Genomic DNA, 17,465 nt, shown 5'->3' with positions numbered 1-17,465 from the left:
ACTTGGTCTATAGGATTCTCATTTACCTATACCTACGTCCCCTCTTGTTTGGACTTAGAAATTTTCAATTGAATACACGTTGACTTACCTTGGTCTATAGGATTCTCATTTACCTATACCTACGTTCCCTCTTGTTTGGACTTAGAAATTTTCAATTGAATACACGTTGACTTGACTTGGTCTATAGGATTCTCATTTACCTAAACCTACGTTCCCTCTTGTTTGGACTTAGAAATTTTCAATTGAATACACGTTGAGATGACTTGGTCTATAGGATTCTCATTTACCTATACCTACGTCCCCTCTTGTTTGGACTTAGAAATTTTCAATTGAATACACGTTGACTTGACTTGGTCTATAGGATTCTCATTTACCGATACCAACGTCCCCTCTTGTTTGGACTTAGAAATTTTCAATTGATTACACGTTGACTTGACTTGGTCTATAGGATTCTCATTTACCTATACCTACGTCCCCTCTTGTTTGGACTTAGAAATTTTCAATTGAATACACGTTGACTTACCTTGGTCTATAGGATTCTCATTTACCTATACCAACGTCCCCTCTTGTTTGGACTTAGAAATTTTCAATTGAATACACGTTGACTTGACTTGGTCTATAGGATTCTCATTTACCTATACCTACGTCCCCTCTTGTTTGGACTTAGAAATTTTCAATTGAATACACGTTGACTTGACTTGGTCTATAGGATTCTCATTTACCTATACCTACGTCCCCTCCTGTTTGGACTTAGAAATTTTCAATTGAATACACGTTGAGATGACTTGGTCTATAGGATTCTCATTTACCTATACCTACGTCCCCTCTTGTTTGGACTTAGAAATTTTCAATTGAATACACGTTGACTTGACTTGGTCTATAGGATTCTCATTTACCGATACCTACGTCCCCTCTTGTTTGGACTTAGAAATTTTCAATTGAATACACGTTGAGATGACTTGGTCTATAGGATTCTCATTTACCTATACCTACGTCCCCTCTTGTTTGGACTTAGAAATTTTCAATTGAATACACGTTGACTTGACTTGGTCTATAGGATTCTCATTTACCGATACCTACGTCCCCTCTTGTTTGGACTTAGAAATTTTCAATTGAATACACGTTGAGATGACTTGGTCTATAGGATTCTCATTTACCTATACCTACGTCCCCTCTTGTTTGGACTTAGAAATTTTCAATTGAATACACGTTGACTTGACTTGGTCTATAGGATTCTCATTTACCTAAACCAACGTCCCCTCTTGTTTGGACTTAGAAATTTTCAATTGAATACACGTGTAGATGACTTGGTCTATAGGATTCTTATCTACCTATACCTTCATCCCCTCTTGTTTGGACTTAGAAATTTTCAATTCAATACACGTTGACTTGCCTTGGTCTATAGGATTCTCATCTTTCTATACCTACATCCCCTCTTGTTCGACTTAGAAATTTTCAATTCAATACACGTTGACTTGACTTGGTCTATAGGATTCTCATTTACCTATACCTACGTCCCCTCTTGTTTGGACTTAGAAATTTTCAATTGAATACACGTTGACTTGACTTGGTCTATAGGATTCTCATCTACCTATACCTACGTCCCCTCTTGTTTGGACTTAGAAATTTCAATTGAATACACGCTGGTATTATTTTAAATTAAGGCCCGTCTCACGTCCATATATAAGAAAATAATTTTTTTGTAGATTTAGGTGTGCTAAAACCGAATCTTAAAACCGTTTCCGTCGCAAAAAAATGATTTTCATGATATGAAGAAATTAGTTTTTCGAAAAGTAGTTGATCAGTTTCCATGTAAATTTAACTTAAAATGAGCACCCACTTTCTGGCCACCTTATAGATTTCATCCACTCTATATCTGTGCCTAAATCAAAACGCAGATTCCATGAACAAAGCTTCTTTCTTAGAACTGCACGCCTGTGGAACTCTGTTCCGTCTGCCTGCTTCCCTCCGGACTACAACTTGGATGTCTTCAAGTCCAATGTTAACAAATTCCTAATGAACCGCCCCCTTAAGTAAACATTTCAGCAAATCTCCTCACTAACGTAATGTACTTGCAATAACCCTTATCCCTGAGTGGCTTCCGGGCCTTGATAAGTGGTGATCACTGTGTAAAAAAAAAAAAAAAAAAAAAAGGTCGGTGTTTGGTCCGTCCTCTGCTTCTGTTGTCGTAAATCAAAGGATTCTTCAGCACTGATCAGGAGTACTGGTTAGATATTATGAAACAATGGCATAAACATTTCATAGATCAATTCTTCAGAAGTAGATGAATCTGTCATTGATGGCCACAAAAAGATCATGGAATTGGATGATTTGTCGACAAGAAAAGAAAAAGATCTTATATTGACCAGATCAACCCAGGCAAAGCACCTGGTTTGCAGAAGGAGAGAACATAAAATCAGCTCGTATTATTTAGATTCATCTTGAGTGTGATTTTCACGTTTCAGTCGATGTAACCTCCGACCTTCTTTAGGTGTATCTTGTCAAACTCGGGAATGTTTCTGTCGAACTCAGGAATTTGGACATAATTTCAAGTGGAACCCTTTATTTACTTCATAGGGGTAGCATGTTCTTGTTCCATCAGCCATGACTGGATAGTAACTCGCTATTAGGACCTCTATCCAGTCAAGAAAAAAAGTGTCCTCCAGATCTAAAATGCACAAATGCTCAACAATTATCGAAAAATAAAAACTATCTAGAAGATTCAGCAAACATGACAGCTGAAAGCCGACTCCAAATTTGCGACCCACGTAAAACCATGCTGGGTGTATTAATGTCTCATGATGACGTGCTGCACTTGAAAATTTGGAGAGAAAGTGGTCTGGTATTGGCAGGTAAATGTCTTTATAGTGCCTGCCTGCTTCTTCGGGACTGATCACCGTATTCGAGCGCGACGGAGTGTAAACATAGTTCCTTTGCTTTTATGCATGCGTGTGGTCACATTCACAACGTCGTGTTCCTACGCGTTTTTAATAAGGCAGAGATGTTTCAAAGTGGTGATCGCTGGAAATGTTCCTGCCTGTTAAAAAAATTTAAAAAACAAAGATTGTGATTTTTTTTTTTTTACCCCTGCAATGGCATTAGCCAGTAACGTCTTTCCGCAGCCTGGAGGTCCATGGAGTAAAAGACCTCGTGGAGGAGTGACACCCAGCTGACGATGGATCTCTGGATGTTTCATGTGGACCAGAATTTTGCATATATCCTAGAAAGATGAAAATAACAAAAAAAAAAAAATATCTTATTATATTTAGTTGTACAGGTCCGATGTTACCTGGGAACAAGTTGTGTTACAAATAAAACGTTTAAAAGAGAAAAGGGCATCCACCACTAGATTACGAAGTCTGTTTTAAACTCTGTCAAGGCATGATAAGGTCTTTCTAGCATCTCCTGCCTCCTCCCTTGAGGCTTGCATTTACTAATATCCGCGGGCTTAGAACTAACTTAGATGATGTTGAGTCATTTCTCCTTGTAAACACCCCGGATATCTTAGCATTAAGTGAAACTAACCTTCACTCCTCCATTCCCTCTAACCACTTTAACATGCCTAGTTATCTCCCACTCTACCGTAAGGATTCGGACAGACATATGCATGGACTTGGAGTCTATATTCGTAACACCCTCCCCCTGACTAGAGAAATAAAACTAGAATCAGAGGACCAGGCCTTTATGTGCTTCAGACTAAATATGCAACACAATATTAGCTACTTGTATTTTCTCTACCGCTCTCCCTCAAACCAAGACTGTACCCTAATAAACAAAGTCTCAGACAGCATAGATATAGCACTCTCCCTCGATACTAGCGCACAAATACATGTATTTGGTGACTTCAATGTCCACCACAGTAACTGGCTAGGATTCTCTAATCACACAGATGTAGCTGGTAGCGCAACACATAGCTTCTCTTTATCCCATTCCCTATCTCAGTTGGTTACATTTCCAACACGTTACCCAGGCCAGCATGATCAACATGCCTCACTTCTAGATCTCTTTCTGACAACGGTTCCCAATGACTGTATAACAAATGCCCACAGCCCACTCAGAAATGCTGATCACGCTGTGATAATGGTAAAAATCAGCCTAAATTCTCACCCTAAAACTGAAGACCCACTACTCAAAACAACGAGGTATTACAAAAAGGCTGATTGGGAAGCCATCAGGGAGCTCATCAGAGATGCCCCATGGCAAAATATCTTTACTCTTCCAGCGAAACAGTGTGCAAATGAGACCACTGAATGGTTCAAAACTGCTATTGAAACACATGTTCCCGCACGGAAATTCTATAGCAAGCCCCACTCTCCCCAATGGTTTACTTCTGCTTGTGCAGCTGCCATATGTCAAAGGCAGCATGCGTTCCGCAGATTCAACTGACATAAGTCCAGCTCAAACAAACAGAAGTTTATAGAAGCTAGAAATAATTGTAAGAGAATGATAGAGACAGCTAAGACAGATTACTCTGAAACCACCAGAAAGCGCATCGTTAAGCGTAGTTAATAATGGGCAGTCAACTATTCCCCCATTAACAAACAATCATGAGGTTGCTTGCACGGCAACTGACAAGGCTAATCTGCTTGCCAGTCGGTTTGCCTCAAACTCCACACTGAACTCGGTACACCACTCACTCCCATATTTTCCTCTGCGAACAGACGCCACACTAGACGATTTGAAAATCACCCCTTCTCAGGTACATGCTATTATAAAAAACCTAGACACCTCAAAAGCATGTGGACCAGATCTCATCCCGGCTGTGCTATTAAAAAAATGCTCTGCCGTGGTTGCTCCAGTTCTCTCCAAACTTTACAATAAATGCCTTAACGAATCTTGTTTTCCCGACTGCTGGAAAACTGCCTCTGTAGTACCAGTCTTCAAGAATTCTGGTGAAAGAACTGACCCACTAAATTATCGCCCCATTAGCCTCCTCCCGCTTTTCGCCAAAATATTTGAGTCCTTAGTTAATCAAGCCCTAGTCCAGTACCTAACAGCTGCTAAACTCCTGACTGACAAACAATATGGATTCAGGCAAGCCCGTTCAACAGCAGATATCTTAACTGTAGTTTCTGAACGTATATACCGTTCATTGGATAAAACAGGGGAGGGTAGAGCGGTAGCCCTCGATATATCTAAGGCTTTTGACAGGGTATGGCACGATGGTCTCCTAAGGAAAATTAGATCATATGGAATCACTGGAAGAATTCATAAAGTAATTAAATCCTTAAGTAATAGAAAAATCAAAGTTGTCCTCGACGGTCGTACATCCAAACAATATGACATAAATGCGGGAGTACCTCAGGAGTCTATCCTTGGACCTCTATTATTCCTGATATTCATAAATGACCTCCCTGATAAAATTGTTTTGGAGATGGGTATATTTGCCGATGACACCACTCTCTATAACAAATGAACACATATCCAAGGAAATGGCAGAAACACTAGAGGATGACCTCCAATCCGTAGTGGAATGGGGACAAAAATGGTTGGTCACATTCAATGCTGCTAAGTCTAAGCTTGTTTCCTTCAATAACTACAAGAAACCTTCTCTACCACCAATAGCAATGGCCAAGAACACATTGCCTGAAAGTACTTCTTTTAAACTCCTCGGCCTAACGTTTACAGGGAATATGAACTGGAATAGATACATTGAGAGCATTGCCAAGGCTGCTGCAAGGAAGGTTGGCTCCCTCTACCGTGCTAGAAAACTACTTACGCCTGACAGTATCCTATACCTCTATAAGGCAACCATTCGCCCATGTATGGAGTACTGTTGTCACATCTGGGCTGGTGCATCTGCTGCTTGTCTCTCGCTCCTGGACAGGGTTCAAAAGAGAGTCGCCAACCTGATAGGTCCTGAACTGTCATCTAGGCTTCAGCCTCTGTCCCATCGACAAACTGTGGCATCCCTCTGCCTGTTCTACAAATACTTTAATGGTGAATGCTCTGACGAACTGCAAACACTTGTACCTCCCCGACGTAACTACCCCCGACAAACCCGACAAGCTACTAAGTCTCATCCCTTTACAGTAGAGATCCCTAGGTGCAAGAAAGCCTTTTACTCCAATAGTTTCTTCCCCAGAACTGCTGGTCTTTGGAACTCCTTTCCGGGATTCTGCTTTCCCAACTGCAATGATATGCAGAAGTTCAAGTGTAATGTTAACAAACATCTTTCTACTCTTCTCCCTTCATAATGACCCAGCTAATTAAGTCCCTAATAGTAGCCCCCTGCTTCAAAGTGGCACTGTGCCTTGTTTGGAGTGAAAATTGAATAAAAAAAAAAAAAAAAAAAAAAAAAAAAGATGTTGCAATAATACTCCATCGTTGGCCGTACCTGGCTTTTATATAGGTAGAGAATTGCATCAGGAGTGAGATATCTACTAGAGCGGTAGAAGGATCCTACCATTTTTCCAGTGGCCTTGGCAATGGATTTGATGCATGTGTTCCATTTCAGATCAGGAGTAAAGGTCAAGCCTAGAAGTTTGTTAAAACATGGAGCCTCCCCAAGACGAGAGCCATTCATTTCAATTGATGCCAGATAGGGATCAGAGTGTTGATGATGTAAAGATAGAAGTTTGGTTTTAGATGTATTAAAAGTAACCAGCCACCGCTTTCCCCATTGTACCATAAGCAGCTACAAAGATGGAAATAAGTAAAATAATTACGTACCAATAAACACTGTTCATTACCTCCAACATCAGCAAAAGTTGTACTTGAAATCTGAAATCCAAACTCTAAAAAAAGACAAAAATAACATAAATTAAAACTCAATAATAAAGTAGAGATATTTCCGATAGTGTTCAATACTAAAATTCTTATTAGTAGAGCAAATATTTTATCATGTAATTTACACAAGCCAAATCTATATATCTATAAAAGCGAACGTGTCTGTGTACATTTCCCTACGCAATAACTCTGTCAATTTTTAGTCTACAGACTCGAAATTTGATATACAGGGTACTGAGATTTGGGAAAATCTATGTGATTGGTTTTGGGCCAGAAATTAAGCTGTTAAGGGGGTCAAAGTTCAACAATTTGACTGTTGACAACCCTACCAAACTCCTTCGACAATTTGGGGTCTACACACTTGAAATCTTAGATATAGGCTTGTATCTGGAGTTGGGTGCTTTCTGGAGCGATAAAATGATCCAATCATTTGTTCAACGACCTTAGCAATAGACTGGATATAAGTGTACCGTTTTAAGATGCAAATTGAAAGTTACTCTAAAGAGTTTTATTAAGAGTTAATCTTAAAACCTACCTTTGCTTTGTGTATTTTTATCTGGTTGTTCTTGCCGTGAACGTTCTGACAATCTCGGTCTTTTTGATGATGGAACATCTGCATCCTAAAAAAATAAATAAGCAGTATTAGTGGCTTTGTTTTTAATTGGAATTCACCACTTGTCTCTAACCTGAAGGATAAGAATTAACAAGCTGAGCATGTGGGGTCCCCCTTTCACAAGTGAAAAATTTACTTTTACCATGACTAATGTTTGTGCAAAATTTAAAAAAAATCCAAGTTGTGATCATTGAGTGCAAACGGATCAATTAAGAAAGATGGATAAATTAAGACCTGGCCAGAGATAGGTTATTTTCAAAGTTAATTTCTAAAAGTCGTCCGATACATACCAGCAACAACTGTCACTGATGCTGTTGTTAAGAAACTTGAATCTGAATGTAGTGTTAAACAGATAGATTCCCAGAGTTTGACAAAAAGATTCCCAGAGTTTGACAGAAAGATTCCCAGAGTTCGATAGAAAGATTCCCAGGGTTCGACAAAAAGATTACAGAATCCGACAAGACATACGTGAAGGTTAGAGATTATATAAACCATAACATTCAAGATGAGAACAGCAGTCCAAAGAATCCAAATAATATTAAAAACAAATCCTCATCTCAAAAATTCAGAAACGCAAAATCCTCAAATATTTTCAATACTTATCAATCATAATAATTTGCATGAAAGCGACACGTGCAAAATTACGATTAGTGAGATATCGACGGTAGGGGGATGAGGTCAAAGGAACTCAACAATCATGACATGAATGTATACGAAACTATAAGATCAAAGTAATAGAAATCCGAACATTATACCAACCTTGGACGCCTTCACGGCAGAGACAACTTCTGATGTCGCATTCTTTCTCCTCTCATTCGGTTGAGTTGGGGTTACATCATGAGCTGAGAACCTTTTGGAATCGTAAGCTTTCAGTCGATTTCCATCCACCATTTTGTTTTTGGTCAAATTTACATCATCTGCCAAATAAGAACGATTAGTATTGGATTTTTTGTTGTTAGAAGCCATATGTATGGGAGAGTGGTTCATTATGTAAGGAGTGGAAGAGGCGACTGGTGTGGACAAAGGGGTGAGAGACGGTTTGTGATGAGGGCTGGGTGGATGGGATGGTGTCTTCGAGGAACTAGACATGCCAGTGAGAGCAGAAGGGACCGACAGGGTCGGAGATGGGGCCGGAGACGAAACCCGCTTGCAAGGCGTGGAGGTTGGTAATGTCGGTTTTGAAACGTTTGTTTCATTTGGTACTTCCATGACGTTGCTGGATTTTTCCGTCTTTTTGTTATTCTGGTAGATGGAGGTCATGAAGTTGTTCATTGCGTTTGTGTCCTGCGGAAAATACGAAAACGTTAGGAATAGCAAATGAGAAATAAAAAAAAAATTTTAAATTAAAAATAAAAACTCAGGAAAAAATTATTATAGTAAATAATTTATATATATATATATATATATATATTCACAGACATACATATACGTATATATATATAGAGTAGAACTCCAGAATAAAGCATTAATAAATGGTAAGATGGTGAACATCTTAAAATTTGGAATATAGACTTTTGTCATTTATTTGTTATATGCTCTGTAATTACATTGAGCTTCATAAATTAAAGGATTGGTATATATAAAAGGAGAAATTTCCATATATATATATAATATAATATAAACCTGAACGTCTGTGTTGTGTCTGGTCACGAATAGGCTCCTATATGGTTGACTATTATAGAAAACTGATCACATATAATGATGTATCGAGACACAGGAATGGGTATGTTTGATCTGGCATAATGATGATTCATTAAAATTGTGGGGTCTGCATACGCGCCTGGTCCACAAAGTATGGAAATAAAAAATTTAAAAAGTAAAAAAAAAACGTTTACAAGTGTTTTTGATATAGATGTACATAATAATACTTTGATAAGTATGTTTTAACTTAAATAGGGATGGTATAATAAAATTGTAGGGTCTGCGTTCGCGCCTCGCCTCCATAGAATGGAAATAGGCACAAACTTTAATAAAGACTTTTCATATCTATCTGCGTAAGTATACTTTGATAATTATGTTTCAGTTTGAAGAAATATGGTATAATAAAATTATGGGGTGTTCGTTTGCGCTTGACCTCCATAGAATGGAAATATGTCACAAAGTTTAACAAGGTTTTTTAATATAGATCCACAGAATATTGTGATAAGTGTTTCAGTGTGAACAGGTATGGTATAACAAATTATGGGGTTTATCTATTTTATGTTTACTTTCATCATATTTTGCTTTGGTTTTGATACCCCAAATTCGAAGCTATCTCATTACAACCCTTCCTTTTGATAACCTATCATACTTTCATAAATCAGAGTCCATTTTCTGTAGGCTGTTTTTGAACCCAGTCAACGACGGGTACTTTTGCTAGTAATATATATATGTGAAAATAAGTTTCTTCAATTATACAATGCTGGCTACATGTATGTATGTATGTCTGTGTGTGTGTGTGTGTATATATATATATATATGTATATATATATATAGTAGAACCCCAGAATATGGCATTAATCTGTTCGCGGGTTGGAATCGTAAGGTGAAATCGCCGTATGGTGGAGGCTAAAAAAAAGTACATATCAAAAATTACAACACAAAATACAGTACAATATATAATACACATGTATATAATCAAATAACATTATAAATAACACTGTAAGGCGGGGCAAATACCGTAACTAGGGGCTTGAAAAACATTGTATTCCACATCGTAAACTAAAAAACAACGTATCCTAGGGCCACCGTATCCCGAGGTTCTACTGCATAGACATACACGTAGTCAATAAAGAAATGTTAACGCAAAAAGAAATGTCGATGTTAAAATGTGAATACCTTGTACATGACGTAATCAGCGTTGTCAGAGGAAAAGCTTTTCTCCGTTGTGTCGCTTTCGGCATCGATGCAATCCTCACTGTATCTGGAGAAGGAAGACGGAAAACCAAACATCAGATCAGAATTTCAAGTTCACACATAACTGGATAGATATTTAGATAACGTTTTTTTTCCCCTGATCGTATTGCAGTAACAAAGTGTCGTTATTTGATTGGACAAGCTAGCTAGTTAGTTATGATAGTCCATCCATCTGGGGTCCTGGATATGACCTAAAACTATATCTGATGGTGAGGCCCCCACCTTGCGGGCCTTGGGGAGTGTGGAACCACCCTTTAATTGCCATTGCTCCCAGGTCCACTCTGACCCTGTTAGGGTCCTAACTATGAGTTAAATAGAATCCGACTTAAAAAACAAATATACTCCATTAAATAATCGTTCCTCAAAATAACTAGATTCGGCATTAAATAACCTGAAAAACGTTGATATGCCGTAAAACAAAAACAACCAACCATCCATGTGGATGACGATGTCTCCATTTTTTTTTAAAAATTGACTCTATGTCTCCGTTGATGACTGTGAAGCCCGATGCGTCGTCTACACTGCTTTACACAGATAGAGCACGGGAAGACAGGATTTGAGTTTGGATGATGAGTGGTCGCCGCTCGTTGGTGTCTCAGTCTGCGACGTTCCATAGCTGCTCGCTCAAAAATTTAATGAAAACGTAAACGAATCTCTTAGTAAACGAGAGTTGCCTCCCTCTGCAAAATGACAAATTGCAAGTCCAATGTAAACAGATTGCAAACAGCGCTTTGTTATTTACATACCGTACTTCGGAGTAATTGCACCAAATCCAGGGGTAATTGCACCAACTAAAAAAAAAAGTGCTCTTTATATGCATGCTTGCCAAAAGAGTACTTTTAACTAGTTGGCGCCACTAATCCCGATGTATAAACACTTTTGCAGTTTTAACAAAAGAGCTACAATAATATCAGGGCGTCTCCATTCACGCTGAACATCTACAGAATGCCAACATCAATATATTAGATATGAAGCAGTCCCCTGTGGAATTTCTACAGGTCCCGCTAGTGTTAAAGAGTTATTTTATTAAAATAATCAATAATCAGTAATAATCAATCAATAACCAGTAATACTTACCGGAAACCACTCTTCTTACTAGCAATGTGCTTCTTTTCCAACTGACTCGTAAAATCATCCGCCTCTTCCGAAGATGGTTCATCCTTACAAATGATTTCGTAGGCTACGCAATAGAATTCAAAACAAATTTAAAAAAGTAGATAATTCTATATTCATAAAGTTAGGTAAGTGGTAGATAAATAGAAAAGCTAAAAAATGTTGACACACACACACACACATATAACAGTGAACTGCACGCAAGAGCATGCAGACACACCCACGCCCGTATATGGAAGAACGGTGATAAACACACAGACCCGTAAAAGTACTCGTAACAAGAAAACGATTAGTAAAGTAAACGATTAAATAATAAACAGGACAGCAAAAGTTTCATGGGCACGAGCTGCTAAAAACAGCCTATCCTGCCTTGACAGAGTACAAAATAGGCTCCGTGGCCTACTGGGTGATGCCCTTTTCTCTTTCTTGCGAGCCTGTCTTTGTGTTATCGTTACTACCATGGCAGGTGCTTGTCTGAGCTCCAATCTTTGGTCCCCCTCCCTCACCCGTCTAGCTGAAACCACTGTCAAAAATTTGCCCCACTCTTTATCTGTGCCAAAATCAAAACGTAGATTCCATAAACAAGGCTTCTTTCTTAGAAGTGCACACCTGTGGAACTCTGTTCCGGTTGCCTGTTTCCCACCTGACTACAACCTGGATGTCTACAAGTCCAATGTTAACAAATTCCTGATGAACTGCCCCCTTAAGTAAGACACTTTATCAGATCTCCAACACTAACGTACTGTACATGCAATAACCCTTATCTCTGAGTGGCTTCCGGGCCTTGATAAGTGGTGACCACCTTGTAAAAAAAAAAAAAAAAAAAAAGAAAAAGTTGACTTATGCAATTCTTGAGAGTATGTGTTTCGTAACACAAAATCAATCACTTAATTATTATATCAATCAGTGAATCTATTTTGCCCTTAACTCATCAGAAGAAATAGCAACAATTCATCCATGAAAAAAAATCCGAAAATTGGAAAAGAAGCTGTAAATACCTTATAACATGTTTACATTATGTCCTTTTGGAATTACACTGAGCTTCTTAAATAAGGATTAGTATATATTATAAGGAAATAAAGTATATTCTCACAAAAATACACGTGTGTACAGATCACGTTGACACATCGGTTCTTGCCAGATCACCGGAAGGTTAGGTGCTTTAGGTACCGCGCTGAGTCGTAGAAATTTCTAGGTTGATATCAATTTATTTTTTTTTGGCTCAATTAACACCCTTACACACACCTCGACTTTCTTTTTCGCCTTCGCGTCACGGGTTCAAGCCTGCCTACCTACCACCACTTTTTATTTTTTTTTTTTGCTCAACACACACCTCAAATTACAAAAAGTGCGTGCAATTCGTATCCTGATGAAAATAAAAAAAATTTAATGATTCACAAAAAATGCAATTCGTATCCTGATAGAAAAAGAAAATGGAAATGTACCACTAACCTCTTTCGACACTTTTCAAGAATGCAGTCCTTTTTTTCCTGTTATAATCTCTGAAAAAAATTAAATGTATAAATAAAAATAAATTAGGTACTTTGCATTTTACGATTTCGCTTGGCCACAAATATTAGAATCAAAACAATAAACGTCGGAAAAATCATAACGACAAATTACCTGTCATCTGGCTGATTTTCGTCTATGGTAGCGAGACAATGACCGTGGCTGATTTAGCGGAAACTAAGGTTTTAACAACGACTAGCGGGTGATCTGTGCGAATAGCAAAGATTGACTTTGAATAGAAAAGTTTGAAAGACGCATGAGGGTCAATGAGGCTGATCGGCAGAAGCTGGAAATCTTTAACAAGAATATCTCTGTCGCATCTTGCTGACCATGTTCCACCTTACCTCGGCTAGGGATGTTTATCCTGTGCCCCCAGAATTAACAGAGATCATACCATTCCTGTAATGATCTGGTTTCTGTTGATTGGAACCTTGAGGAGGCTTAAAGCTACTCAAATTCCAGTGAAGACCAATAGCCGCTGCCAACGAGAAATCGATGGTAAGCAGCTGTTGGGATAATGCAAATTTATTTGCAAATCTTATCAAAAGAGATGGAGAGTGCTGACATGTTGTCACTCAGCTTTCAGGGAACAGCGCAGGCTGTTTTCAAGGAGAAACTATGTGAAGGCTCCTTGTGAGCCAATAATAACGACAACAACACAGGTTCACAATTTTCAATTTCAGATATGCGGCCATGATTAAATGGACCCCTTCTATCTTACCTATTTTTACTGACATATGACGTCAGGCTTCGATGAAAATAGAGTACGTCTTTGTTCGGCCGTCTTCCCAGTAGTTACCTACTCCAGAGTGCCTCCCTGCCCCTCCTTTTTGAGAGAGGGTCTGAATTGCCTCCATATTAAACTGATTTATGCTGGGCCCCCAAAACCAACAGAGATTAGACCATTCCTGTAATGATACGGTTCCGGATACGATTTTGCAGTAGAAGTTTAGTTCTGTGCAGTTCTAGGAGGTCCACCCTTCCAAGCTTTGCCTTCTCTCTTTGAGAAACGGCTGGTTTATTGCTAATCACCGAGGCGCTCTTACCGGAGAATCCCGACAGGGCTGTCCAGGTGCCCCTCTTCGGGAGCACTGACTTCTCAATCCCATTTTCCGACCCTGGTGTCTAAGTTTTTGCAATTGGAGAGGACTAAACGCATTCTTTGCCAACATCTCAATCTTAAATTTCTGTCATGTTAAAGCGACGTCTTCAATGATTAGGCATGCAGCTCGTCACCTAAAAGGAGGCGCTAAAGGAGTTCATGAACAATTTTACATAAGGGAGATAATCAACCAAGCAAAAATAAGCATTTTTTTTTTTTTGCAAGAGATAATTTGAGACGCCAAACCAATCAATGGTACAATGAAACAATTCCAATCAAAAAAAACATCTTGTTCCCACAAGAGTATAGTCCCGGAAATTGCGGAGGTAGTTTTCAAAAAGGAAAAACACTAAGTAAAGATTCAAGGTCTTGGAACACATTCCACATGACCATACCAGCGTAACAGATTCACCCCCACCCCTCCTTTGTTTTTTTTTTTGTTTTTTTAACTTGGGAGTCATCATTTATGGCCATCTTCAAGTCTAATGCAAACAAGTTCTTGATGAGCCGTTCCACTTAAGTTAACAAATTTAACAAATCTCCACTACTGACGATTACTATGATTCTGATAATGTGCACTCTTTAACCCTTATCCTCGAGTGGCCTCTGGACCTTGATAAGTGGTGACTCCTATGTAAAAAAATAAAAAAAAGGATGAATCTAATACGCTGGTATGGTAAAAAAATTTTTAAAAATTCAAGTTTGATTTTCGCTTACCCATATGACGACTGCAGATCTCTGGCCATCGTGCCAACACTAAAACTTTTGCTTCTTCCATGACTAGACAAATACTGTCGAAACAAAAGAAACAGAAATCATTATCATATTCAGGGCTTTACATTTACTAGTGGTGGCCATAAAGTGAGTGATCATTATACGTTAAATTATTATAGAAAAGTGATCCCTCACTTTCTTTAAACTAACATTTCTTCATATCTTGGAAACTACTCGTTTGCTGGAATTTTAAACGTTATTTTCATTTTCAACATCCTCAAAAACTTATAAATGTCTTAATTTTCCAAGTTTTTTTTTTCTATAGTGTGGAAAGTCGATTGTCTGCCCCTTGCTGATCTTATATTCCAAACATTCCCAATAGGTGTCGCTAGCAGTGTATCATTCAAAAACAAGATGGAGTGAAGTTTTTCTTCGATAAAATGTTGCATAATATTTGATTTTCTTAAATTAAAAAAATACTTGATCGATTTACGTGATTTTTGGAATATGACATCTTCATGCAGTGACAAGTACGTACATTATAAAGATTTTTTTTCAGATTTTTATAGTAAAAAAGATTACTTGTGGATCATGCACCGAAAAACGCAATTTTACCCAATTTTTTTTTAATTGCTTAGAACTATAAATAACTTTCTACTCATTGATTTTTCGTCATTTTTGGATTATTACTATTTTCGCCGAAAATTTTTCGCCATGACAATTAAGTACGTAATATTGTTTTTGGTAAATATCCAGATACGCTACAACAGAACACCGCGCTCGTAACGTAAACGGAAGCTACAAAATAGTGGAAAGTAGTTCGTGGGTTCAGGGGTTAATACCATGCAAACGGTAAATTTGCCCCAAGTTTGACTATCAGATTCGTTGTCAGCGACCTCAATTACCTATATAAAAACAAATTAGAGTGGTCTGTGTTCTGTTGTAGCGTATCTGTATATTTACCTCGTTTTTGCTTAAAACAATTAAATAAAAAAAAACTTGATCTGTCGACTCTTAATAAGCATTATCAGCCTTATGTTCAATAACAATTTAGTAGTAAAATCATAAATTTGGATTTTCTTAGTTTAAAAAAACTAATGGATCGGTTTAAGTGATTTTTGGAATATGACATCTTCGTTCTGTATAGACTTTCGGTGCTTCTACAGAATTGGCACGAGATTTTGTAGTCGATAAATGGAGTTTTCAGATTAAAAAAAAAAAAACAATGGTCTCAACTGATTTTCTTGTCAATTCTAATAAGTTACAATGGTACCACCTTCCAAATTATACAGTCGAAATTACCTGAATATTACTGAATTATTAAAAAAAAAACTTTAATCGTGTTAGCAGGAGAAAAATTGCTGCTATCTTGTTTAAACAAAACGGAAAATTACCTCCCTTTTGAACTCTCCTGTGTCTTACGATCGTTTTCATCAAAGTCTATTGTTTATTTTCTTTAATAAATAATTTTCTACCTTATCGATTTTCGTAATTTTTGGATATAATCATCTTAAAAATACGAGGAATACGTAGATACGATTCTTTTCATGTGAAATTCAGGATTATGGGTACTAGTGCACTTATTGATCCGTGCTGAAATATTAACGTTATTATTTAAAAAGCCATTCTTAACATGGGGAGGGGAGGGTATTTTGTACCTATTGTATAATTTAACCTTACAATTGAATAAAAAAAAAACATATCATAAAACTTTTATTAAAATTGGAAATACGATTTAAAAAAATAGCGCTGATCAATCAGCAAGTGCACTAGTACCGGATTATGATTTTCGAAATTCCGTCCCAATAGTGTTTCCCGATTTTTCCGTGTTTTTTTTTTTTTTTTTTTTTTAAGTAAGTGTCATTGTGAATATACAAAAAAAAAAAAAAACAAAATAAAAGCACCGCGGTTTTATTTTGTTTTTAAGAGCCACTATGCTAGAAAAGAACGAACTCTCATTTATAAATGAATTCATACACAAAAGAAAACATCCTTATAATAAGGATGTTTTCAATAAGGCTTATTGATAATGTCGAAACATGTGCAAGAGAACACGTGTTCGCATTTTTAGTTGGTGATCGCGAGAAACGATTAGAAATTTTAAAAAATAAAAATGTTTTCTTTAAAAAAAAAAATGGCGTTGTTTACCTGCCGAATCCGTGGAATAAGTTTGGCATCTGCTAAATAAAAAGAATCTTTGCTGGAACCGGATTTCTTTTTTGAACTCATCCTAAATTTGGAAAAGATCGTATAAATTTAGAAAAATAAATAAAATCAAATAGGTTGTTTTAGCAAAATTATCTCCCTTTGACGGTGTTAGCCGAGATTATGTCCCTTATTAAAAATTGTCTTCATCCTATGTGTATTTGTGATTTAAAAAAAAAACAAGAGGCAACAATGCCACACTGCCAACACTCTACATTCTACAATCAAGAACATCTCAACTGCAAAATACGACGCACAGCTGATACAACTCTTCACTCCTTCTGTCTGTATGAGATCTTACAGGCTGCCGAAAGAACAGGTTTATCACGAATTAATATTTTTTTTTAATTCGTTAACTAACTTACACACAACTCAAGTAGATGTTGCTCATACAAGTCGATGATACGTCCTTGACAATTAGTTTGACCATATTGGTGGCCTTTTATCTATCAGGCTGTGATATTTGCTATGTTTAGAATGTCCACCCTTCCAGGTCTTGGCTTCTCATAGAGTTTTCTCTGCAACTTCTCTCCCTCTCACACACAGACGTGATGTTACTTGTCTCAGTCTTTTCTATAAATATTA

General features: G+C 37.5%; 1 protein-coding gene across 1 annotated transcript; it reads right to left on the bottom strand.

Annotated features, from left to right (window-relative positions):
• Positions 1 to 2,546: 2,546 nt before the first annotated feature.
• LOC145270938 (nuclear valosin-containing protein-like) lies at positions 2,547 to 17,002 on the bottom strand. Its single transcript, XM_080126486.1, has 9 exons — positions 16,824 to 17,002; positions 14,679 to 14,752; positions 12,803 to 12,852; positions 11,315 to 11,417; positions 10,160 to 10,244; positions 8,102 to 8,626; positions 7,265 to 7,349; positions 6,673 to 6,737; positions 2,547 to 3,220 (listed from the first exon to the last, which is right to left on the bottom strand). Exons 1-9 carry the CDS (start codon positions 16,902 to 16,904, stop codon positions 3,041 to 3,043), a joined length of 1,248 nt encoding a protein of 415 aa, XP_079982612.1. The 5' UTR covers positions 16,905 to 17,002; the 3' UTR covers positions 2,547 to 3,040.
• Between the last annotated feature and the right edge of the window lie 463 nt (positions 17,003 to 17,465).

This window comes from Euprymna scolopes, chromosome 46, assembly GCF_053919585.1.
Source record: "Euprymna scolopes isolate OS-2025 chromosome 46, ASM5391958v1, whole genome shotgun sequence".
NCBI classification, from domain to species: Eukaryota; Metazoa; Mollusca; class Cephalopoda; order Sepiida; family Sepiolidae; genus Euprymna; species Euprymna scolopes.
The sequence above is the reverse complement of the archived record's forward strand: the minus strand, read 5'-3'. Positions and strand labels throughout refer to the sequence as shown.